The sequence below is a fragment of the Scyliorhinus torazame genome, chromosome 5, assembly GCF_047496885.1.
Source record: "Scyliorhinus torazame isolate Kashiwa2021f chromosome 5, sScyTor2.1, whole genome shotgun sequence".
NCBI lineage: Eukaryota > Metazoa > Chordata > Chondrichthyes > Carcharhiniformes > Scyliorhinidae > Scyliorhinus > Scyliorhinus torazame.
The window spans coordinates 272,325,780-272,351,472 of NC_092711.1; the positions used below are offsets into that span (position 1 = coordinate 272,325,780).

At 49.7% G+C, this 25,693-nt stretch overlaps 2 protein-coding genes across 7 annotated transcripts in view; one reads left to right on the forward strand and one right to left on the reverse strand.

The window, feature by feature from the left end:
• Positions 1-964: 964 nt before the first annotated feature.
• The window catches only part of c1galt1c1 (C1GALT1-specific chaperone 1), a 29,367-nt gene continuing 4,638 nt past the window's right edge, over positions 965-25,693 (reverse strand). For 2 of the 4 annotated variants that reach the window (XM_072505574.1, XM_072505572.1), the window contains exon 2: positions 965-5,970. In XM_072505574.1, the coding sequence (XP_072361675.1) occupies positions 5,008-5,964 (957 nt within the window). In that variant the 5' untranslated portion in view covers positions 5,965-5,970 and the 3' untranslated portion in view covers positions 965-5,007. Of the gene's footprint in view, positions 5,971-6,203; positions 6,315-6,530; positions 6,666-25,693 lie in introns of those variants that run through there. The other 2 variants (XM_072505575.1, XM_072505573.1) reach the window with 2 other exon arrangements.
• Positions 6,284-25,693, forward strand: part of LOC140421136 (non-POU domain-containing octamer-binding protein-like) — an 87,007-nt gene continuing 67,597 nt past the window's right edge. For all 3 annotated transcript variants that reach the window (XM_072505570.1, XM_072505567.1, XM_072505569.1), the window contains exon 1: positions 6,284-6,354. In XM_072505570.1, coding sequence (XP_072361671.1) covers positions 6,299-6,354 — 56 coding nt within the window. In that variant the 5' untranslated portion in view covers positions 6,284-6,298. The remainder of the gene's footprint in view (positions 6,355-25,693) is intronic.

Here is a 25,693-nt window from a genome sequence, read left to right on the forward strand (position 1 = left end):
GATTTCCTAAATTTCCTAAGGGCAGCACGGTAGCCTTGTGGATAGCACAATTGCTTCACAGCTCCAGGGTCCCAGGTTCGATTCCGGCTTGGGTCACTGTCTGTGCGGAGTCTGCACATCCTCCCCGTGTGTGCGTGGGTTTCCTCCGGGTGCTCCGGTTTCCTCCCACAGTCCAAAGATGTGCAGGTTAGGTGGATTGGCCATGATAAATTGCCCTTAGTGTTCAAAATTGCCCTTAGTGTTGGGTGGGGTTACTGGGTTATGGGGACAGGGTGGAAGTGTTGACCTTGGGTATGGTGCTCTTTCCAGGAGCCGGTGCAGACTCGATGGGCCGAATGGCCTCCTTCTGCACTGTAAATTCTATGAAAATTCTATGAAATATGAAATTAGTGCAGTAAGAAACAGATTAAATTGTTGTTTAAACTCACGCCAGTTGCTATCCACATTACCATGAAATCTGAGACTCATTGGTGTCTTCGACTCCATGTAGTTCATTCGTGCAGTCTGCAAAATCTTCAAATCTCTGTGGACCCCGTGATAGGATTGTTTTTTTTCTGTGTTTAATACCATCCAGCCCTGGTAGCATGTAATGTTCCTGTCGGGTGGCCTGATATTACAAGAACATTTATAGCTATAAACTATTTATTAGCATTAACTGAGGGTCAAATATATACAAAACAGATTAATAATACCATGACCATGCACAAGCAACCTCTCTCGCAGCTCCCTCCTCAGTCTGAGGTCACCTGTTCATTGACATACTAATGAGACTCCTAATGGCCAGTCAGTGAATTACAACAAAACCATGGTATCACTGCAGTTGAAGTAGGCTCGAAGGACTGAATGGTGGCCTGTTTCTGCTTTCTCTGTTATTAAATATCCAATTTCGAAGATTGGTTGAGTTCAGACATGAAGGCGACTATAAAAGTTGTTCATATTATTAGATTTGTTTCCCACTGACTCATTTTTCCAGTTAAATTTTATTTTAAATAGAAAACATGAAACAAGTATTCCCAATACAAATACATAACATAAGAATCAGGGCAAGAAAGGACCATTTGCCGCCCCACAAGGCTAACATACCATGTTAATACCAATAATTTTATTTTAAATAGAAAACATGAAACAAGTTTTCCCAATACAAATACATAACATAAGAATCAGGTCAAGAAAGGACCATTAGCCTCCCCACAAGGCTAACGTACCATGTTAATACAAAGAAAACACATCACGAGATATCAAGGTCATCACCAGAAGTACCACCACCAGTGATAAGGCTGCAGCCATAGGATTTTTCTCTCGTACAGCTCAAAATATTCACTCAACGTATCTCAAATTCATACAGACAAATACATTTTTTAAACTACTGGTTCTATATACACAGTTTGAAAATTCCACATGTACATTGTTCAACTTCGTTGAAATCAGTCACAATGCTGAGATGAAAATTTGACACCTATTAATGTATAATGATGTGTTTCATGGTCCACGTCCAATAGTCATGAACTTGCTTACACGCTGCATTCAGCAATTATTTTGCAAATTCAAAATGTAGATTGGATGTAACTACCTTAAAATCATCTTAGGAGAAAATCTACTTTTGACAAAGTGTACCTCAAAATCATGTAAAGAAAATTGTTGCTCAGCACATTAGAATTTCTCATGGTGCCGAGGACTTGGGTTCGATCCTGGCCCCAGGTCACTGTCCAAGTGGCGCTTGCATTCTCCCCGTGTTTGCGTGGGTCTGACCCCCACAACCCAAAAATATATGCAGGGCAGGTGGATTGCCACGCTAAATTGCCCCTTAATTGGAAAAAAAGAATTGGGTACTCTGAAATTAAAAAAAACATATCAGAATTTATGTTTGAATCTCAATCCATAATAATGTAGATCAGGAAATATTCAACATTAAACTGACAGTCTCAAAAATCTAAGAAAATTATAAGCTAAAGTGCTGACAATCTCAGACAAGATTATATCCCATTTAATATTATTACTTTATATTGATAATTATATTAAAAATCTGTATGCATTTCCAATCTACAAACCCTACTGGGCAATTCTGTGAAAAGCTTTTCCATTATAAATTCCCATGTTCACATTTATGAGGAAAACTGCCAATATAAACTGGTCATGCTGCAATTGCACTCTTCCCTCTAACAATAGTGGAGGTGAAGTGTTCCCAGCTGCTTTATTTGCAATGCTGATAAATTGCTATGTGCCAATCAACTATACTTCTGTTCCCAAATTGCTATGTGCCAATCAACTATACTTCTGTTCCCAAATTGCCATCAGTTTTGCTATTTAACTATAAACATCAAATCAAACACCAAGAACATAATGGATGACTTTAAAATGAGGATTGAATTACATATTCATAGCTTGATTAGATATATTCCATTCTCTAGCCCTTTCACCTGAAGACTGTGCAGCACCACAAGAGTATTTTCCAAGTACACAGTTCCCGTCTCACACTGCTTCTTTCAAAACCTTGCTAGATTACCTAAACTATACATATATATTTAGGAGTTATCTTGGATTGAGGCCTTCCATCTCCAAGATCGTTTTGGATTGAGGCCTTCCATCTCCAATATCGTTTTGGATTGAGGCCTTCCATCTCCAAGATCGTTGGTGCTGTGCTCCAAGCTGGATGCCAACTTGACTTCATCCAGTTCCCTCTAGACTAACCCCCACCACTATTGCATTAGACACCACTACTGTTAAGAGAAGGAAAAGCAGATACAGAGTTTGGGGAGAGGCAAGGAAGTAACGAGGAGCAAGAGGACAAAATGTGGTATGGACAAAATGGAAAGGGCAGTAGGAGGAGGCAGAAATGCTTTTAATTTTTTTTTTGTGATTGTGCTTTGGGACTTTAAGTGTACAACGTTTGTTTTTGGGACTCCAATATTTTAGTGTATAGTGACTGTGTGAATGGGAGAATGCATTTCTCTGTGGTCTTATGCAGCTCACATATGACATGTGCACCAAGTCCTCAGCTCAAAAAGCTTGGACATCTCTGGTATCTAAACGAGCTAGATAATCATATCTGGAATTACAGACCTCTACGACATGGTCAGTAAATCTGCATGGCACATCTTTATAGCTGACACCCCAACGAAAGGTGTAGCCCTGAAAATTGTAGGAGGCACAACTTGATAGCATCTTTCATTTACTCCATTTGGAGGTCAAGCAGAGGAAAATTAAAATGTACAAGCTAGGTAAGTTGTGAAATGAATCTATTCCAGAAACATATAGTATATTCCTGTCAATATAACTCTTTGCTGCTAACGCTTTTATTTTTCAGCAAATTTCTGTGTTCGATGTGGGCAATGAAGTTGGGAAATTCCAGTTTTATACCTACTAATTTAAAAGCAGTTGCAGTGAAGTTCCTTCTTTGGTAAAACAATTTCCCACTCCGAAAAGTGCCTCTTACAGTGTGCAAATGTTTTACCTCCTGCAAAGGTGATTACTACCATCTCACTGGGATTACCACTTTACATCAAAACATCCTTTTGAAGCTACTGCGCAGCTGTTCCCTGTAGACAATTGGTCCAAATAGGCATTTCCTGAGGTCAAAGAAGTAAATTACTGTTGCTGAGGAAATTTTCTGCATTATACTGCTGTAGTTTTTGGTATGTTTTACTATATTAAATATGCTATATAAATGCAAGGTTTGGCATATGTTTGTAAAGCTCCAATTATTTCTCTTAAGTAATGACAATTTCAAGTTCAGGAAAAAACCTGCAGAAAATTACTTTTTTTCTGTTTTATATGTAGCAGTATTTTGATTAATCATTGTTATTTCACATAATTAGGTCCAAGTGGGATGTATAGTGTGCAATGTGTGATGATGAAGGTTTGACTCGGGTGTCACAGAATCACATTAACTGCAAAACCTATGTACATAATCCAAGTCCTGAGCAGTACTTCAATTGTAAAGTAATTAAATTGCAGATGTCATACTTTTGAAAATGGCAGTAAGTTTACACAGGGATAAATTGCAGGTGGAGGTAACTGAAGCACGTTTTCAGGCTCTAGCTTGAAATTATGCCTACCATGATGTTATTGAATGGTGGAGCAGGCCTCAAGGGGCTGATATGTTTGTTATGTTCATATGTACCAATATACAAGCACCACCCAACACTAGTAATTAAACTATTTGTCCTCAGCATTGCATTTTTAAAGAAGTATAAGATTGTGATTTCAAGGCACAGAACAGATTCACCTTAACAGAAAAATAAAACATTAAGTTACATTATACAACACCCAGTCTTAATAATGTAGTACAATATCCAAATGAGCATAAACAATACAATGAGAGATCTGCTCATATGCATGACTGAAATTTCTACTCAAACTAATACAGTTTAATGTTGGGTCATATGCTTCTTGTATGATACTCAGAATTAATCATTTCTACCACCAGTGACATGCCTATGATCATCCTTATATTATACAGCTCAAACTTAAGTCTGAAATGATAAATGATTGCACAATCATTCGGTGCTTTTTCAAGTTCACGTGAAGATGTGTCAAATGTTTCCAATGCTTACCAAAATATTTTATTGCCTCCTAGCAACATCTACTCTGCCATTCAGTAACTAAAACCTGTTGCTGTTTCGCACAGGGCTAATCGCTGGCTTTTAAAGCAAACCACGGCATGCCAGCAGCACGGTTCAATTCCCGTACCAGCCTCCCCGAACAGGCGCCGGAATGTGGCGACTAGGGGCTTTTCACAGTAACTTCATTTGAAGCCTACTTGTGACAATAAGCGATTTTCATTTCATTTCATGTTAACCCTGCAGGCAAACCTTAACTTGAGTATAATCATATTTGTTTTCAGACAAGTTTTTAGTTATTTTGTTTATGCTTGTTAACATTGAAGGCACATATTCAGTTAGAAACAAACTTTCTTTAGATTTTACAAAACCAGAAGAACATATTAAACAACAGAAGCATTTCCTTTATAGTTTTCATATTTCATGTCTCTAGTGCAGAAGCAAGTATTTAATCATTGTCTGAACCTACAGGTGGCATGAAAAGCAATGCATCATTAAATGTATGCCCATAAGGTCGAAGCCTGTAAACGCCATACATCAGGACATGCATATGATTAGGTGAATTCCCATCAAAAGTAATGGCCACATCAGAGCAGCATCCTTCCACAACTTCATTTGGATTCTTAGACATTGCCTCCACGACGAGGGTATTTATATTTTTTGAGTTGAACAGTTCTTTTCCTTCATCATCTTCTGCATTATCAGCCAAAACTCCCGTGTACTTCAGACATACTGCAAGTTCCTTGTCTTGAGACATCTTCCATAGTAAACTCCCCTTCTCTGGACACTTCGCAGAATCATCAAGAATCCGGTAGAGCCTTTCTAATGCTTCTATACTTAGGACCACACCTGAAGAGGATTCTACATATTCCAAATCGCCAGACTTGACTGTATGACCAACATAGAAAGGCTGTTCTGGATCTTTATTCAGCAAAAAGAACTTAAGGTTTTCAATAATTGCAAACGTAGTTGACTCCACCAAGAAAAACCAGTTATAATTATCTTTGTAGTTTTCATACGCATGCTGGAAGGCTTTTCTGGTCTGGATCCATTTATCCGCTGTAGCAAGGCTGACTGATTCGAAGATTTTTATAGTTTCCGGGCTGTAAAAGACAGCCTTATCACAATGTTTGCTCCACGTCTCCACCGCGGAGGCCCAATAGCCAATTTCTTTGGGTGTAACCATGATCAAACACAGAACACGGATCGTGAGGCTGAGCTCCAGACGCTTTGCCTCCGGAAGCTTCAATAGTTCTTCCTTGTTCGGAGCTTTCAGGTGGTGGTGTTCGTGGCTTCGCAGCCCCGATCCGCCGCGTATCTCAGTGTTGGCGAAGAGGGTAAAGACGAGACAAAACATTCCACCCAGCATCACACCCTTCACGAAAGAAGTGCCTTCTGTCATCATCTTTGCCTGTAATGTGGGGGAGAAAAATAAAGTCATTTGAAGCAGAATGTTTATTAGCATCAATTTACTTTTTTAAGAAAGCATTTTGGTTTGAACGCTGGTAGTCAGGCGGTGGGAGAGTGGAAACGGCTCCAGGCACCCGGAGCGGACAAGTCGCAGGGAAGGTGAAGCGACTCCGGCAGCGCTGGCCCGGGAGCCCAGCCACCGGCGGACGGAACATCCCTTCCTCAACCCCTCACCTCACAACCGGCTCACGATACCACCAGCCGCAAACACACATCAGCCTCCTCCGTCTCCGCTTCCGCGCGCAGCCGGATTTCCTGCTTCCGCCAAAATGAAAGATGGCCGCCGCCCCCGGCGCCGCCGCCATCATCGGAGTAGCAACGTTGGGTAATCAACAGTGCCAGTTCGCGCGACAGAACAGACTGCTATACTGTTTATGTTATTCATAACCAGTTGCGGAACTCATTGTTATGTGAATATATATCTCGGGGTCGTGACCGATGGGCCATCATCATCACCCCCCCCCCCCCGCGCGATGATACTGTGGTTGTTGGTTAGGCTACCTTTGAGGTTTGGTTTTAGTTACAGTGCCCCACCAAGAGGCTGTCAACCTCTCATTTTTCTTCGGTGATGTACCATCAATGACGGCAGGCGAGAGTCGGAACAGTAAACTGTGGCTTTAATAAGCTAAAAGGCACCTGCTGGCAGCCGGTCCCAGAATGAGGCAGGGCTGGAGGTTAGCTACTTTTATACTTGAGACCGAGGGGCGGAGCCAGCAGGGACAAACCCAGACATGTAACAAACAGTAAGGAGAGTAAGTACCATAAGTAAGAACAGTATGTACAATATAATACAGTGGTTCACCACATTCACCCCCTGTTAAAACCGAGTCCGGCCTTGTCCCGAGCACTGTATCATCTGCCCCTAGTGGCGACGGGCTTACAGTCCGGGGTGAGATTAGCAAAGAGCGGGGGTGGGGCGACCTTAGGGGTCGAGAGGCTACAGACGGTGAGAGGGGGCAGCGGTCCATCGAACTCCAAGGTAAGACTTTTGAGGTGGCATTGGAAATCTAGACCTAGTAGTAGGGCAGCGCAGAGTTGGGGGAGGACGTAGAGCGTGAAATTTCTGTACCCGACGCCCCGTGCTGTAAGGGTTGCGACACAGTACTCACGAACTTCCACGGAAAGTGATTCGGAAGCCAGGGAGATTTTCTGGATCGCGGGTAAAATTGGGAGGGAACAGCGCCGTACCATATCTGGGTGAATGAAACTCTGTGCTCCCGGAGTTGAAAAGGCAGGTCGTCTTGTGGCCGTTGATCCGGACAGCCATCATGGATTTAGTGAGGTGATGAGGTTGAGATTGGTCGAGGGTGATGGAGGCGAGCTTCGGAAGATGGGTGGGCTGATCGAGGGTAGCGGAGGCCGGCGTACGATCTGGTGGGCAGGGGCTCCGGGAGTCGGCGGGGTGATTCCAAGATGACGGCCCCCACGGGGCTCACGTGGCGGGTGGCGTTGAAGATGGCGGCCCCCACGTGGCGGATGGCGTCGAAGATGGCGGCCCGCACGATCATACGTGGCGGGTGGCGTCAAAGATGGTGGCCCCCACGGGTCGCACGTTGCGGATGACGTGGAAGATGGGGGCGGTCCCCGCGGGTTACACGCAGCGCTGTGGGTTTATAAACAGGTCGGGTCTGGCAGACTTTAGAGAAGTGGCCCTTTCTGCACCCGTTGTAGATTGCGCTCCTCGCTGGGCAGCGTTGTCTGGGTGCTTACCCTGGCCACAGAAGTAACATTTCGGGCCTCCGGAGTTGGCGTGTCGCTGTGTGGCACAGGCTTGCGGCGCCCCTGGGCCGGGTGATGGCGGCGCCCACGACGGTGCCGCGAGTCGGAGGTGTAGGCATCCATGTTATGGAAGGCCACTTCCAACGAGTCCGAGAGTTGTACCGTGTCTTAGAGGTCGAGTGTACCCACTTCTAGTAGGCGCTGGCGGATGTAATTAGATTTTATGCCTGTGACATTGGCGTCCCGGATCAGCAATTCGGTGTGCTTGACAGCCGATACCGCCTTACAACTGAAGTTCCGGCCGAGTACCCGCAAGGCGCGCAGAAATTCAGCTTGCGATTCTCCGGAGCGCTGTCGCCTCATGTCAAGGAGATGCCTAGCGTACACCTCGTTGACGTCCTTAACATGCTGCCCCTTCAACAGCGTTATCGCATCCACGAACGAGGTAGCGTTTCTGATAAGCAGGAAAACTTGCGGGCTCACCCGGGAGTTGAGGACTCGCAGCTTGTGGGTCTCAGCGACGGCGGCGGCAGAGGAATCAATGTAAGATTCGAAACAGCTTAGCCAGTGTTCAAACATGGCAGTGGCGTCGGCTGCTTGGGGGTCCAGCTCCAGGCGATCAGGCTTGAGTGATGGATCCATCTTAAAATTTTAGCTGATTAAATTGATGTACCATCAATGACGACAGACGAGAGTCGGAAGAGTAAACTGTGGCTTTAATCAGCTAAAAGACACCTGCTGGCAGCCGGTCCCAGAATGAGGCAGGGCTGGAGGTTAGCTACCTTTATACTTGAGACCGAGGGGCGGAGCCAGCAGGGACAAACCCAGACATGTAACAAACAGTAAGGAGAGTAAGTACCATAAGTAAGAACAGTATGTACAATATAATACAGTGGTTCACCACATTTGGTTTATTTAGCATTTGTTAGTTTAATTGACTATATTTTAGGGTGCCACATTCACTGTTGCACTGAAGTCAATGACAATGTATCATGTCTACCAGTCTACAGGGAGAATAAATAGCAAGAAACACATGTGCACAAGAAGCTCCAGCATTGAGTCTAAAGTGTGATTGTTTTTAAACTTATGGGCAGGATGACCGACTGGCCCAGAATTCAGCTTTCCATCCTGCGTCCCAGGGCTTCTCTGGACATTTTCTATCCCAGATTTGCCGAATTCTGTCTGAAATTCCACCCCCCGCCCTCCGTCCGGGTTCCAGCAAAACACCCAACTCCCCGCCCTCCGGGTTCCAGCAAAACACCCACCCCCAACTCCCATATGCCTTGTCAAGGCGTCCTGATTTTTTATCTCCAGAGTTGGTCAGCCTGCTTATTGGAACAAGAAGATATAACATGGTGGCAGCAGGGTTCTTGTGAGTAAAAAAACCCCAAACTTTTTAAATGAATGTATGCTGAATTAGATTGAAAAATAAACCCACACCAGAGCCAGTACGAAAAGCTGAGTGAATCATGTAAAAACAAAATGGCTACTGCAGCATTAAACACAGCTCCACCTCTCAATGAATTGGGAGGCTGATGATGTTGTAAGGGGCATTTGAGTTTCAGTTCAAACAAAAGTGCGGGATGACATTCAAGAGCTTTCTAAAAAGCTGGAGTGAAGAGGAAAGTCAGCCACATCCTTTTGTGGGGAGAGGAGGAATGGTTACTTTTGTAAGGGCCACGAAGAATCCAGCAAGAGTTTTAAGGATACAACATAATAACGTTTATTTACTATAACAATATATACATAACAGTAGCAGTAACTTCCCTTGCTACCTTCTTCCTGCTGGTTCCTAAACTGGCCAGCTTATTTATACTAGGGGTTTCTCCGCCCCCCTCATTGGGGAAGTTCATACTCCCATAGGATTGTGGGATAGTCATTAGTCCCCAGCCAATCGTAAGTAGGCAGGTTATAACATCCCTCCCCCCCAAAGTCCAAGGAATCCACCGAAGACCCTGGCGAAGGAAGGCGGCGAACTCGTTTGGCTGCAGGCCGGACGCCATTTGCACGCGGCGCTGGATCAGGCGGAGTGTAACGAGACGGAGACCGGCGCTTCCGTGATGAACGGCGCGGTTGTACATCCACGGCCTGTGGACCCGAGGATCCCCCCTCTGATGTATCCTGTGTCTCCATCTCGGAGTCAGAGTCTGCTGCCTCCGTCATGTCAGCGTCTCTATCTCTATTCGGTCCCGTAACGACCTGCGCAGGCTTCGAGTGAGGCACCAGTGGAAGATTTTGAGGACTACCTTCCCTAGTCTCTGGTCATTGCGGCTGTTGAAATGAGCTCCGGGGGCGGGGAATCTTTGGAACGGATAGTCTTCTGGACCGAACGTGGTCTACATGTTTGCGCTGGGGACGACCCTGGGCTTGCACCTGGTAAGAGATAGGGCCCGTTTGGCGAAAGATTACACCAGGAACCCATTGGGCACCACCAGCAAAATTCCGCACGAATACTGGGTCACCGGGCGCAAACTGCCGAATCGGACGATGCCGAGACAATCCCTGTCCCTGCCGTTCTTGTGTGCGGCGTACTTTTGCGCCAATGTCCGGGAAGACCATACTAAGGCGGGTGCGAAGTCTTCGGCCCATTAGAGGTTCTGCGGGAGCTACCCCAGTCACTGCATGGGGGGTGGTCCTGTACGTAAACAAAAAGCGAGCCAGTCTCGTGTCCATTGATCCGGAAGACTGCTTCTTTAGGCCTCTTTTGAATGTTTGCACTGCACGCTCTGCCAACCCATTTGAAGCCGGGTGGTAAGGGGCAGTGCGGATAGGGCGGATGCCGTTCATCTTTGTAAACCTAGCAAACTCCTCACTCGTGAATGGAGTGCCATTATCCGTGACCAGCACCTCGGGGAGGCCATGCGTACTAAATGATAAACGCATCTTTTCAATTGTTGCGCAGGACGTTGTCCCCTGCATCTTATGCACCTCCAGCCATTTGGACTGGGCGTCAATTAGTAGAAGGAACATGGATCCCTGAAAAGGGCCTGCGAAATCTGCATGTAAGCGTGCCCAAGGCCGCCCTGGCCATTCCCAGTGATGTAGGGGCGCGGCCGGCGGAAGCTTCTGATGCTCCTGGCAAATGGAGCAGTTTTGGGCCACCTTCTCAATGTCGGTGTCGAGGCCTGGCCACCAGACATAACTCTGGGCCAACATTTTCATCTTGGTCACGCCCGGATGCCCATTGTGCAAGTCTGATAATATCAGCTCCTGGCCTTTTTCCGGGACAATCACACGCGTCCCCCACAAGAGGATGCCGTCTTCCACGCTGAACTCTGACAGCTTGGAGGAAAATGCCCGCAACTCGCCTGGGAGCGGTCTATGCTGCCCACCATACAGGACTATGTGCCGAACCTTTGACAAGACTGGCTCCGTCTGGGTCCACTCACGGATCTGTGATGCCGTGACAGGCAAGGTGTCCATAAAATTTAGGGTTGCAACCACCTCACTGGTCCTGGGGGTCGACATGGGGCCGGTCGATAAAGGCAATCGGCTCAGTGCGTCGGCATTTGCTATCTGTGTACCTGGTTTGTGCTCCAGAGAATACTCACATGCGAGATTGTGTCTTTATATGGCGGGAAATAGTACCGGGCGCGGCCGCCTCACCCAGCGCAATCCGCGCCGCTGCCCAGCTCTCCCCCACAGCACACAGCCAGCAATATTCCCACCCAACTGGCACATCCCACTCCGGGGGCAAGCAGCTGGCACTATCCACCCGACACTCCAGCATTGGGGCCATGTGGGCGGGAAATCCTCTCCGCACTCTTTTTGTGGGTGGTGTGTTATTAGCCGGTGTGATGCGGCCTGGGTTTCCTCTCCCGGTGTCTCCGGGTTCCACATTGTAACCAGTTTCCCCGTGGGAACCGGGATAGACCGGGAGAGAGAGAGAGAGACACCGGAGGGAGAGAGGGGGATAGGGGCCGGGAAAAGAGTCAGGAGAAAGAGATTGGGAAAGTGGTCAGGAAGAGAGAGAGAGAGAGAGAGTGACTGGGAAAGGGTTCAGGGAGAGAGAGAGTGACTGGGAAAGGGGTCAGGGAGAGAGAGAGTGACTGGGAAAGCGGTCAGGGAGAGAGAGAGTGACTGGGAAAGGGGTCAGAGAAAGAGAGATTGACTGGAAAAGGGGTCAGGGAGAGTGACTGGGAAAGGGGTCAGGGAGGGAGAGAGAGATTGGGAAAGGGGTCGGGGGGAGAGAGAGATTGGGAAAGGGGTCAGGGAGAGAGAGTGAGATTGGAAAAGGGGTCAGGGAGAGAGTGAGTGGGAAAGGGGTCAGGGAGAGAGTGAGTGGGAAAGGGGTCAGGGAGAGAGTGAGTGGGAAAGGGGTCAGGGAGAGAGTGAGTGGGAAAGGGGTCAGGGAGAGAGTGAGTGGGGAAAAAAAAAGAAGAAAAAAAAAAAAGAGAATACTCATATGCAGCAAGCAACAAAGCCCAGCGCTGGATCCGTGCAGAAGCAATGGGCGGTATTGGCTTATCCTCTGGAAAGTCCCAGCAGGGGCTTATGATCAGTCACGATAGTGAAATGGCGGCCGTACACATACTGGTGGAAGCGTTTCACCGCGAAAACCACTGCCAGGCCCTCCTTCTCGATCTGCGCGTACTTTTTCTCCGCTGCAGTCAATGTGCGGGAGGCGAAAGCTATCGGTCGCTCGGCCCCGTTCTCCATCTTGTGGGACAGGACAGCCCCAATACCATACGGGGATGCATCACATGTGACGAGCAAAGGCTTTCCCGGATCAGAGTGGGTTAGTAACCCAGACGACGACAATTGTTGCTTTACCCGCCGGAAAGCGGTTTCTTGCGGCTGACCCCAAACCCAGGTGTGATTTTTCTTTAGCAGCAGGTGCAAGGGGGCCAGCGTAGTTGCCAGATTGGGGAGGAACTTCCCGTAATAGTTTACGAGACCGAGAAAAGAACGCAGATGCGAAGTGGCAGTCGGGGTGGGGGCATGTTGAATTGCACGCTCCTTCTCTGCGACGGGGTGCAGACCCTCGCGGTCCACCCGATAACCTAGGTAGACTACTTCTTTTGCCTGAAATACGCACTTTATGTGACGTAAACGGACTCCAGCCACCGAAAGGCGTCCAAGGACAGCCTCCAGATTTTCCAAATGCTCTTGCTCCGACGTCCCTGTAATCAACACGTCATCTAGGTAGACAGCCACACGTGGTAAACCTCTCAAAATGCCCTCCATAACACGTTGAAAAATTGCGCAGGCAGAGGATACTCCAAAGGGCAACCGTGTATATTCATACAGGCCCCGGTGTGTGTTAATTGTTACATATGGTCGGGAGGCAGGGTCCAGCTCCAACTGCAGGTAGGCGTGACTCATATCTAATTTTGTGAATGAGAGTCCACCTGCAAGTTTCGCGTAGAGATCCTCTATGCGAGGCATTGGGTATCGGTCGAGTCGGGAAACTGTATTCACTGTAAGTTTATAGTCGCCACACAAGCGAACTGTGGCATCTGGCTTCATTACTGGTACAATTGGTGCTGCCCAGTCAGCAAAACGGACGGGCCTGATAATACCCAAACTCTCCAAACGAGTGAGCTCCCCTTCTACCTTCTCGAGCAAAGCGTAAGGCACTGGGCGCGCCCGGAAATAGCGCGGCGTGGCTCCTGGTTCAACTTGGATACGGGCTACGGCCCCTTTTATTTTCCCCAAACCAGTCTGGAATACCTCTGGGTATCGTCCTAGCATCTCAGTCAACCCTCCAGAAACTGTTTGGAGGATGTGTGCCATTGCAACCGCAAATGGCGCAACCAGTCCCGACCCAACAGGCTGGGCCCATGGCCACGCACTACGATAAGTGGGAAACGCCCCTCCTGGCGTCCATAGACAACAGGGGTCATTGTAGTTCCTGCAATGTCCAGTGGTTCCCCCGTGTAGGTGGCCAACCTGGCCTGTGAGTCAGTTAATGTAAGGGTCTGTATACCCTGCTTGATGCGGTCGAATGTCCTCTGGGCGATCACGGAGACCGCTGCGCCAGTATCCAACTCCATCTCCAGCGGGTGGCCATTGACCCGTACGGTCACCTTAATGGGGGCCACACGGGGAGCTGCCACACAATGCAGCTGCAGGCAGTCGTCCTCCGTCTCCACGTCCTCAGGAGTGGTCGCCGCAGGTTCATCCACATGGAAGGTACGGCCTCTGGGCTGGTCCCAGTTACGGCCCCAGGGCTGGTCCCAGTTTCGGTCGGAACGATGGCGCCCCCAGGACCGCCGTCCGCGACGAGGTCGGCGCCTCCAAGTCTGACACGGACATGGCTCCTCATCCATTGGCTCTGGAGAAGGCTCCCTTCGGGGAGGAATGTCCGATGGCCACTGGCGTCGGTCCGGTCGTTGCCTCGCCCAAGGTACCGCAGGAGTGCGGGGGGACCTTTTTGGGCGGAAAGGGTTGCGCCCCAAGGCATGCACTTCCATTCCCTGTAGCTCCTGTACTCCTCGCTCTGCGCTCTCTCGGGACAAGACTATTTGTATTGCCTGTTGAAAAGTCAATGTTGGCTCCGCTAACAACTTTCTCTGGGTTGCTGCATTGTTAATACCGCAAACCAAACGGTCGCGTAACATTTCTGACAAGGTCTCACCATAGTCGCATTATTCCGCAATCCCGCGTAGCCTGGATTTAAAAAATCGGCAAGGGATTCTCCAGGGGTCCTCTCAGCGGTATTAAACCGGTAACGCTGGACTATCGTGGACGGGGTTGGGTTAAAGTGTTGCCCCACTATATTCACAAGTTCGTCAAACGTTTTGGTGTCCGGCGCAGCTGGGTACGTAAGGCTCCTAATCACCCCAAACGTATGCGGCCCGCAGGCGGTGAGCAATATGACCACCTGGCGCTCGTTTTCAGTGATATTGTTTGCCCGGAAATAGTAACGCATCCGTTGAGTGTACTGGTTCCAACCTGTATCCAACAAAAATCCAGGGAGGTGGCTTCAGCAGTGTAGACAGCTATTCACTTTTACCTGCGTCGCCAGTTTTGTAAGGGCCACGAAGAATCCAGCACGAGTTTTAAGGATACAAAATAACGTTTATTTACTATAACAATATATACATAACAGTAGCAGTAACTTCCCTTGCTACCTTCTCCTTCCTGCTGGTTCCTGAACTGGCCAGCTTATTTATACTAGGGGTTTCTCCGCCCCCCCTCATTGGGGAAGTTCATACTCCCATAGGATTGTGGGATAGTCATTAGTCCCCAGCCAATCGTAAGTAGGCAGGTTATAACAGTTACATTTGTTTAATAGCTGGGAGCTGAGTGAAGACAACAGATTGTTGATTGTTGTAAAAACTCATCTGATTCACTTATGTTCTTTAGGGAAGGAAATCTGCCTTCCTTACCGGCCTACATGTGACTCCAGATCCCAGCAATGTGGTTGAATATTAGTAGTAAGCCACTCAGTTGTGTCAAACGGCGACAAAGTCAATGAAGCGAGGAGGCAGGGAGCACAAAGTTTCACGTTATATGTATGATCTGCTATTCTACGAGTCTGCACAGGGTAAACTCCACCTTCTCATGCGTAGGGTTGAGTCAAAGCAGCTAAAGATGGTACACAGGGTGCACCTAATGAAATCTGGGATGTTTTTTTCTGGAGGTGCAGGATACGTGCGAGGGGTGTCAGGCCAACCACACCCACATGTTCTGGTCCTGCCCCAAACTCAACTGTTTCCAGACTGCCTTCTTCGAGGCCATGACCAGAGTAGTGGGAGTGAACATGGAGCCTTCAGTGGCCGTCTTCGGGGTATTAGAGCATCCAGAGCACTTTGTGGGGAGGAGGGGTCAATGCCCTGGCATTCACCTTCCTGATTCCCTGGCAGAGACTTCTGCTTGGATGTATGTTGGCAGCGCCACCCAAGGCCGTAGACTGGCTATCTGACCTATTGGAGTTTCTTTTTTTTTTAAATATGTTTTTATTAAGAATTTTTCAACAATATTTTCCACCTTACAAACAACCCCCCCCCCCCCCCCCGTAACAAAGAAAAGAAAGAGAACTCGCGTGGCAAGACATGAACATGGCAAGTCAATAAGATACAGAACTTTGTACATTGGATTCATCCCGTACATGTCAGTTTCCAGATAATTCATCATGTGTTTTCTTGCTCAAATGCCCCCCAAAGGAACCCCCCCTCCCCCTCCCCCCAGGTTGCTGCTGCTGCTGTCCGACCTTCATCTAACGCTCCGCGAGATGGTCTAGGAACGGTTGCCACCGTCTGTAGAATCCCTGCGCAGACCCTCTCAAGGCAAACTTTATCCTTTCCAACTTGATAAACCCAGCCATATCATTTATCCAGGCCTCCACGCTGGGGGGCTTCGCCTCCTTCCACATTAGCAAGATCCTTCGCCGGGCTACTACGGACGCAAAGGCCAGAATGCCGGCCTCTTTCGCCTCCTGCACTCCTGGCTCGTCCACTACTCCAAATAGTGCTAGCCCCAGGCTTGGCTTGACCCGGACTTTCACTGTTCCCGCAACTCCCCTCCAGAACCCGTCCAGTGCCGGGCATGACCAAAACATATAGACATGGTTTGCCGGACTTCCTGAGCACCTCGCACATCTGTCCTCCACCCCAAAGAACCTACTCAGCCTCGCCCCCGTCATATGCGCTCTATGAACCACCTTAAATTGTATCAGGCTAAGCCTGGCACACGAGGAAGAGGAATTAACCCTACTTAGGGCATCAGCCCATAGCCCCTCCTCAATCTCCTCCCCAAACTCCTCCCATTTACCCTTCAGCTCCTCTACCAAAGCCTCCCCCTCTTCTTTCAACTCCTGGTATATCGCTGACACCTTGCCCTCTCCGACCCATACGCCCAAAATCACCCTATCTTGAATCCCCTGTGCCGGGAGTAGCGGAAATTCCCTCACCTGCCGCCTCACAAATGCCCTCACTTGCATGTACCTGAAAGCGTTTCCCGGGGGTAGTCCAAACTTCTCCTCCAGCGCTCCTAAACTCGCAAACGTCCCGTCAATGAACAGGTCCCCCATTCTTCTAATCCCTGCCCGATGCCAGCTCTGAAACCCCCCGTCCATCCTTCCCGGGACAAACCGATGGTTGTCTCTGATCGGGGACCTCACCGAGGCTCCCGTCGCACCCCTGTGTCGTCTCCACTGCCCCCAGATCTTTAGCGTTGCCGCCACCACCGGGCTCGTGGTGTACCTTGTCGGCGAGAGCGGCAGCGGTGCCGTCACCAGCGCCCCCAGGCTCCTTCCTTTGCAGGACGCCATCTCCAACCTCTTCCACGCCGCCCCCTCTCCCTCCATCACCCACTTACGGATCATTGCCACGTTGGCTGCCCAACAGTAACCACCCAAATTCGGCAGCGCCAACCCTCCTCTATCTCTGCTACGCTCCAGGAACCCCCTCCTTACCCTCAGAGTCTTGCTCGCCCACACAAATCACATGAAGCTCCTGCTTACCCTCTTAAAGAAGGCCTTAGTAATCACAATTGGGAGGCATTGGAATACAAAAATAAATCTCGGGAGGACCACCATTTTAACCGACTGTACCCTACCCGCCAGCGAGAGTGGCAACATGTCCCACCTTTTAAAATCCTCCACCATCTGTTCCACCAGCCGCGTCAAATTAAGTTTGTGCAGTGCCCCCCAGCTCCTAACTGCCTGAATCCTCAAGTATCGAAATCTCCTTTCTGCCCTCCTCAACGGTAGGTCGTCTATCCCTCTTCCCTGGTCCCCCGGCTGGATCACAAAGAGCTCACTCTTTCCCACATTGAGCTTATAGCCCGAAAAGTCTCCAAACTCCCGTAGGATCTGCATTACCTCAACCATCCCCTCCACTGGATCTGTCACATACAGCAACAGGTTGTCTGCGTACAGCGACACTTGATGTTCCTCTCCCTCTCGAACCACCCCCTTCCATTTCCCCGACTCCCTTAACGCCATGGCCAAAGGTTCAATAGCTAATGCGAACAGCAGAGGGGACAGGGGGCACCCCTGCCTCGTCCCTCGATACAGCCGGAAATACTCCGACCTCTGCCGATTCGTGACCACACTCGCCACCGGGGCTTTCTACCCAACTAATAACCCTCCCCTGAACCCAAACCTCCTCAACACTTCCCAGAGATACTCCCACTCTACCCGATCAAAGGCCTTCTCCGCGACCATGGCTGTCACTATCTCCGCTTCTCCCTCCACCGATGGCATCATTATCACATTTAGGAGCCTTTGCACATTAGTGTTTAACTGCCTACCCTTTACGAATCCCGTCCGGTCCTCGTGAATCACCCCCGGGACACAGTCCTCAATCCTCATGGCCAACAGTTTTGCCAGCAACTTAGCATCTACGTTAAGGAGCGAGATCGGTCTATACGACCCACATTGCAGTGGGTCCTTATCCCGCTTCAAGATCAAAGAGATCGCCGCCTCCGACATTGTCGGGGGCAGGGTCCCCCCCTCCCTTGCTTCATTGAAGGTCCTTACCAGCAACAGGGCTAACAGGTCTACATACTTCCTATAAAATTCCACCGGGAACCCATCCGGCCCCGGGGCCTTCCCTGCCTGCATGCTCCCCAGTCCTTTAACCAGCTCCTCCACTCCAATTGGCGCCCCCAAACCAGCCACCTCCTGCTCCTCCGCCCTTGGGAACCTCAATTGGTCCAAGAATCGCCGCATCCCCTCTTTTCCCCCTGGGGGCTGGGACCTATACAGCTCCTCGTAAAAGGCCTTAAAAACCTCATTCACTTTCCCCGCACTCCGCACCGTAGTTCCCCTGCCATCTTTGATTCCGCCCATTTCCCTCGCTGCCATCCTCTTACGGAGCTGATGTGCCAGCATCCGACTCGCCTTCTCCCCATATTCATATATCGCCCCCTGTGCCTTCTTCCACTGTGCCTCTGCCTTCCCTGTGGTCAACAGGTCGAACTCCGTTTGGAGACTTCGTCTCTCCCTGAGTAGTCCCTCATCTGGAGCCTCTGCATAGCTCCTGTCCACTCTTAAAATCTCCCCCACTAACCTCTCCCTTTCCCTGCCCTCTCTCTTCAGCCTATGTGCCCTGATGGAGATTAACTCTCCCCTGACCACCGCCTTCAGCGCCTCCCATACTACTCCCACCTGCACCTCCCCGTTGTCGTAGGCCTCCAGATACCTTTCGATACACCCCCGCACACTTCCTCGTCTGCCAGCAGTCCCACATCCAACCTCCACAACGGGCGTTGGTCCCTCTCCTCCCCCAGCTCTAGCTCCACCCAATGCAGGGCATGGTCTGAAATGGCTATGGCCGAATACTCCGTTCCCTCCACTTTCAGGATCAATGCCCTGCCCAGAACAAAAAAATCTATCCGGGAGTAGGCCCTATGGACGTGGGAGAAAAAAGAAAATTCTCTGGCCAAAGGCCTGGCAAATCTCCACGGATCTACTCCCCCCATCTGGTCCATGAACCCCCTAAGCACCTTGGCCGCAGCCGGCCTCTTCCCCGTCCTAGATCTAGAGCGATCTACTGCTGGGTCCAGCACAGTATTAAAATCCCCCCCCATTATCAAGCTCCCTACCTCCAGGTCTGGAATACGCCCCAACATCCGTTTCATGAATCCAGCATCGTCCCAGTTCGGGGCATATACATTCACCAGTACCACCTCTGTCCCCTGCAACCTACCACTCACCATCACGTATCGGCCTCCCTTGTCCGCTACTATGTTCTTGGCCTCAAACGACACCCGCTTTCCCACCAGTATTGCCACCCCTCTATTCTTCGCATCCAGCCCCGAATGGAACACCTGTCCTACCCATCCCTTCCTTAACCTGACCTGATATGTCTCCTGAAGCATGGCCACGTCTGCCTTCAGTCCCTTTAGGTGCGCGAACACTTGGGCCCTCTTAACCGGCTCATTTAGGCCTCTCACATTCCACGTGATCAGCCGGATTGGGGGGTTACCCAACCCCCGCCGACTAGCCATCTCCTATCTTAGGCCAGTCCCATGCTCGTGCCTCCCGCACCCTCCAGGTCCCCCAGGCGGGGAACCCCCGTCCCGACCACTTCTTCCATTTTCAGTTCCCCCTCGGACAGTGCAGCAGCAACCCTAAAATCCCCCCCCCCGCTAGATCTACATCTAGCTCTTTTGCTCCCCCCATATTACTTCCGTGAGTCAGCTGACTTCTGCTGACCCCGGCTTCCCATTGATCTCCCCCGTGTGGGAGTCTCTCCTCCTCCTTACCTTCCTCCAACCCCCCCCCCTTTTTGGCGCGGGAAAAAGCCCGCTCTTTCCTGAGCCAGCCCCGCCCCCTGTGGCACAGCCCGTTGCGGCTCTTATCCCAGTTCCCTCATCCCCGAGTCTCACCTCCCTCCAGCACCGACGCCCACATTCCCCATCACCAGCATCTCGTCTACAGAAAAGAAAAAAGGGAAATTTTAACCAGAACTCTACCCACATCCCCATCCATCATCCCACCCATGAAGTATTCTTTGCCCATATTTACAACCCCATATACAACTGACATCTCTCCCCGCAACCACATCCCCTCAGTTCGAGTCCAGTTTGTCCGTCTGAATAAAGGTCCAAGCCTCTTCTGGCGTTTCAAAATAATGGTGTCGGTCCTGATAAGTGACCCACAGTCGCACAGGCTGCAGCACCGCCTTGGCCCGGTTGAAGCCAGCTCTCCTCCTTGCCACCTCCGCGCTCCAATCCTGGTAAACTCGGATCACCGCGTTCTCCCATCTACTGCTCCGCACCTTCTTGGCCCATCTCAGCACACTTTCTTTGTCCGCGAAGCGATGGAACCTTGCCACTATCGCCCTTGGAAGCTCTTCGGCCTTGGGTCTCCTCGCCAGGACCTGGTGGGCCCCTTCCAGCTTCAGGGGGCTCGGAGAGGCCTCCGCACCCATCAGCGAATGGAGCATCGTACTTGCGTACGCCCTGGCATCAGCTCCCTCCACTCCTTCGTGAAGACCCAGAATCCGGAGGTTCTTCCTCCTCGACCTGTTCGCCAGGACCTCAATTCTCTCGGCCCACCTCCTGTGCACCGCCTCGTGCGCCTCCATTTTTACCGCCAGGCCCAGGATCTCGTCCTCATTGGTATTCACTTTATCATTCACCTCACGAAGCTCCACCACCTGGGTCTTCTGGGTCTCCTTCAGCCCCTCGATCGCCAACAGCATTGGCGCCAGCACCTCCTTTTTCAGCTCCTCCACACATCGCTTGAGGAACTCCTGCTGGTCTGGCCCCCATGCTGCTCGCTCTCCGCCCTCCGCCATCTTGCTTTTCCCCCCTTGTTTTGGTCTCTGCTCCAGGGCCTCTTTTCTCGTCGTTCCACCGCTGATCTCGGCCATAAATCGTAAGGGGGGGGACCTTACTGCACCTTCCCACACGGGATTAATTCAAAAAAAGCTCCGTTGGGGCTCCTCTGGAGAGCCCGAAAGTCCGTTGTCGCGGGAGCTGCCAAAACGTGCGGCTTAGCTCCGTATTGCCGCAACCGGAAGTCCCTATTGGAGTTTCTAAAGCAAGAAAAAATAAAATTCTCCATCGGGGATCAGAGGAAGGGTTCCAATGCGCATGGAAACAATTCACTAGCTTCCTCAAATACCTGTTTTGGGGTGGGGAAGGGACTAAAGGAGAAACAACCAGAAAAGGACACGGATGCCCACTTATGGCAACTCAACAATGCTGCCATACGAAGTGCATAACCGCCGTGCCAAAGCTCTTCTCCTGACTTGCCACTTCTTGGTTGCGGTACTCGTTGGATATCTGCCGCTTCAGGCCACAAAGGGGTAGCCTGGAGTATATCTACACTGTAGCCATCTGGGATGGCCACTTTCAACTAGGTACAGAGAAACTCGCAAAGCCTAGCGGGTAAAATGGACAAGCCAAGACTCGGGCAGGCTCAGAGCCTGAAATGCATATTTGTAAGCAAGAAGTCCAGACGGTATCGAAACTCCATCCAATTAGCATTTTAATGGGGCCGATACCACTCCCTGTTCAAGGGAAACGCAAACAACGGGGTCAATGACCGCTTGGGACACGCCCAGCCATACAGATCCCCGCCCACTTATTGGCTAAGGAATCGAACAGAGTGATCAGGCATCACCCAATTAGGCCCAAATCGAAGGACCGCCCAAAAGAGTGCGAAAACCCCCCGAGTATAAGAAAAAGAGTTCGCCATATGTTCGCTCTCTCTTGGTCCTAGTACCCGGTCATGGCCATCTCCAAGTGCAGCAACACCAGAAGCAAGTACAAGTTCAACGCTCGCTACCAGACGGATGAGCCCAGCTGAGCAGCAGTTACTCCTTCGAACCCGATAGATCCAGAATCGAACAGCGGCCACTGTTTTTTGACCTAAGCCGGGTGCCCGAAGTTAAGTACAGGTTGTCTTAGTCGATAGGTGTAGTTAACTAGTAGTGTTCATGTTGCATGACTAATTGTGTGTAAATAAAGTACCCTTGACCTTTAACTAACTGGTGTTTGGCTCTTTGATCGATAGCTGGTTGAAACTTGTGGTGGTATCATTTGATACCTGGCGACTCTAAGCATTGGACATAGATAACACAGAAAGAAACGCAAATTCACTGATTGCCATAATTGGAACAGAGCCACTGAAAAGACAAAGTAAAAGAAAGCACAACAGTTATTGGCGACATCTGCCGGGACTCGACCCAGAAGTGATCGTGTCACGCCGAGAGAACCCACAAAAGCATTTGAATTAGAATCCAAATTGGCAAAGTAAAAGAAACCACAAGCGAAACCAGTATCAATCAAACCTCCAGAATTCGGAAGTGTGTAATTTGCATGCGTACTAACAAAGGGATATAAGGTAACCGCGATAGATTTTGTTGCGTGAAACTTTTGGGAGTTGCGTAAACCGGAAAATAGCTTGAGCCGTACCCGTGTTTGCACCACCGCTTTATTCCCCCTTGTTCCAAATTTCCGGTAAGAGACAGAAGTAATTGTAGGGATAGCCATGAAGGCAATGGAACGCCTTATGCATCCACAAGTACCAATAGATCAGAACAGTTTCCCGTATGGGAAGAAGCGATTAGGAGATACCTAAAGGGGAAAGGATGGCCCCTTTGGTCCGAATTTTGCGCGAATGAAGAGACAGATCCTGGCAGCATAGAACAGACTTGGTGGGACTACCTGACCGAGATCCATAAAAAGACTTTGACTAAGGTTCGTAAGCCGATGGCAATTGTGTCCTGTCTGGCACAATTGTGAGGCACAGAGGAGGTCATGAGGACGCTCCGCAAGCAGCCTGAGGAGAAGGAGAGAGGTAGAGAGGGAGATTTAAGTGAAAGCGAGAGATTAAATGTATAGCTCCGGGAGCAGTTAACGGCGAAGGACAAGGAAATGGATAATGTCAAGAGGGCACATCAATCCTGTCTCGCCCACCGTAGCAGCTTCCAAATCCAATGCGATAAGGCCTACCAGAACACACAATGTGCTGTATTGGTAAGAGAAGAGACAGAGAATCAGGTACAACAGTTAAGGAAACAGTGCGATGATCTAAAGGCAGCCCTCCTAGCACTCCACAGTTCCACCACGGAACAGAAGCAGAGTTCGTGGATCATGCCAAATGCAGGCAGCAAATTGCAAAGTTGCAATCCCTGCTATCGGTTCAAAATGGGTTTAGAGACACCTTTGGCCCACAGCTAGACTAGGAAGACGGCACCAATTGGCAGGAACTCAGTGACAATGCCCAACGGTACACAAGTGAGACAGAGAATCAAAATAGAGCCCCTCAGGCCCCGAAAAGAAAAGCACCCGCACCACCGACTGCGCAGGCAGCACCCAACCCAATGTACCCCATTACCATGCAGCGCAGGTTACCACGGAAGGCCAACCCGATTTTGGGTACACCACACCATTATCTATCACCCAGTTACGAGATGCCCGCGAGAAGATAGAGACTTTCCACCACACATCAGACCCACATCACTTTTTCAAGTTAGTGAAACAACAGACCCTCATGCACGGTTTAGACGAGCCGGAAGAGGTAAAGCTCATAGTTACGTGCTTAGACACCTCAGTTAGTTCAACCGTTCCCGACCCACAAAATGTAGGAGGAGGTAGCCTCCAAGAAATGAAAACGGCCATTTTAGAGGCCATAGGATACAACAGAGGAGATCCGGTAGACGGACTCAACTGGTGCAGGCAGAAAAAGGGAGAGCATCCAGCAGCGTTTGCTGGATGCCTTTGGATCCATTTTACTGCTGTATTTGGTGAGTTAGCCCGCGTCCATTTATCAGCAGACAATACAGTCAAATGGACCCGTACACCAGTATCCCATGCCACAGAGGCAGGACAGAAGGCATGTGCCAGTTACGACCCCTCAGACCCAGCACACATTGAAGTGTGGGTTCTAAAACGATTGTCCAGAGCTTGGGAACAGTCTATACAGAGAAAGACCGAGCACGAGAGAGTAGACGCCACAATGAATCCAGTAAGGGCACACCAAGACCCCGCATGGGTAAATGAAGGCGAAGTAGCGCACAGCACCCCAAGTCACAAGAATGTTATAATTGTGGACACGAGGGACATTACGCACGAGAATGCAATGCCCCCCCGAAGCAGCAAAGGAATCAGCACCCAAACGCCCCCCCAGAAATAATGCCAGACCCATCCATAGTGTTAGTGCCCGACCAGATAATTCGGCCATAAACGGCACCGATTGATGATGTTCGGGCTCCCCAACCTGGGTCTGCGATACCCCTTGGGATAAGTCCGGAAGACCGGTAGTTGCAGGTATAGTCCGGGGACACCCCGTAGAGTTCCTTTGGGACACAGGAGGGTGCCGAACCACGTTAAATGCCTCCATCATGTACCAGAAAGAGATATGGCCCACTAAGGACATCATTACCCTTAGTCGCTTTACAGGTCACCTCCAGCAGGGACACATCACAGCCCCTGTGGACGTACAGCTTGGTAATAGTAAAACAAAACACTTGGTCGTTTTAGTAGATTTACCCCAGGCAGCGGAACACATCATAGGCATAGGTTTCATGAGTACGCACGTTTAATTCGACGCAGTCAACAACTGTATATGGAAAATGGCTACGCGAGCCCCCGCCACGCTCACAGTAGGAGATTATGCCCATAGAATCAGCTCAGTAGGAGAGTACTGGTTTGATCCACAAACCATGACCACAGACAAAGTGGTTAGAGAGGTCTTGAAAAGACATAAGGCAGCATTTGCCCAGCACAAGTACAACTGTGGCAAAATCCCAGGTGTAGTAAACATGACAGGTCCCGATCCCAAGCCCCAGAAACAATACGGCTTCCCCTAGCAAGCCGACGGAGAGATAGCCAAGGAAATTCAAAGTTTATTGCATCAGGGTGTGATTCGACCCGTCGCATCGACTGATAATGCCCCGATTTGGCCAGTAAGAAAACCTGATGGTTCATGGCGACTGACCATCGACTGCAGAGAATTGAACAAAGTGACTCCTCTAGCAGCCCCCACTGTTGCCACGTGTCCCGAGACCATGTTGAGACAAGGACTCCAGTCAAAATCTTTTACGGTATTAGATATCAGTAATGGCTTTTGGTCCATACCACTGGACAAAGCATGCCAGTATAAATTTGCGTTCACTTTCCAGGGACAGCAGTACATGTGGACGTGCCTTCCACAACTCCCCCTCTATTTTTCAGAATTGGCAAACGGATTATCTAAATTTTCCCGCCCTGAATGCCTTGTTCAGTATGTGGACGACTTGCTCCTACAGACGGACACCAAGGAAGAGCACATCTCACTTCTTTCTGAATTATTACAACTGCTCACATCGATTGGATGCAAAATTAACCCCAAATCCTTCAGGAAAAATTCACATGTTTAGGTACGGTCATCACGCATGATTCCATTGTAAATTTGCCCTTTCCCCAAAACGTTACAGCACTCCGGTCATTTTTAGGACTGGTTGGATTTTGTAGGAACCACATAGACGGATTCGCCACAAAAGCAACCCTACTTTCTGAGCTCCTAAATAAGCAGGCCCCATGGAAATGGCTTCCAC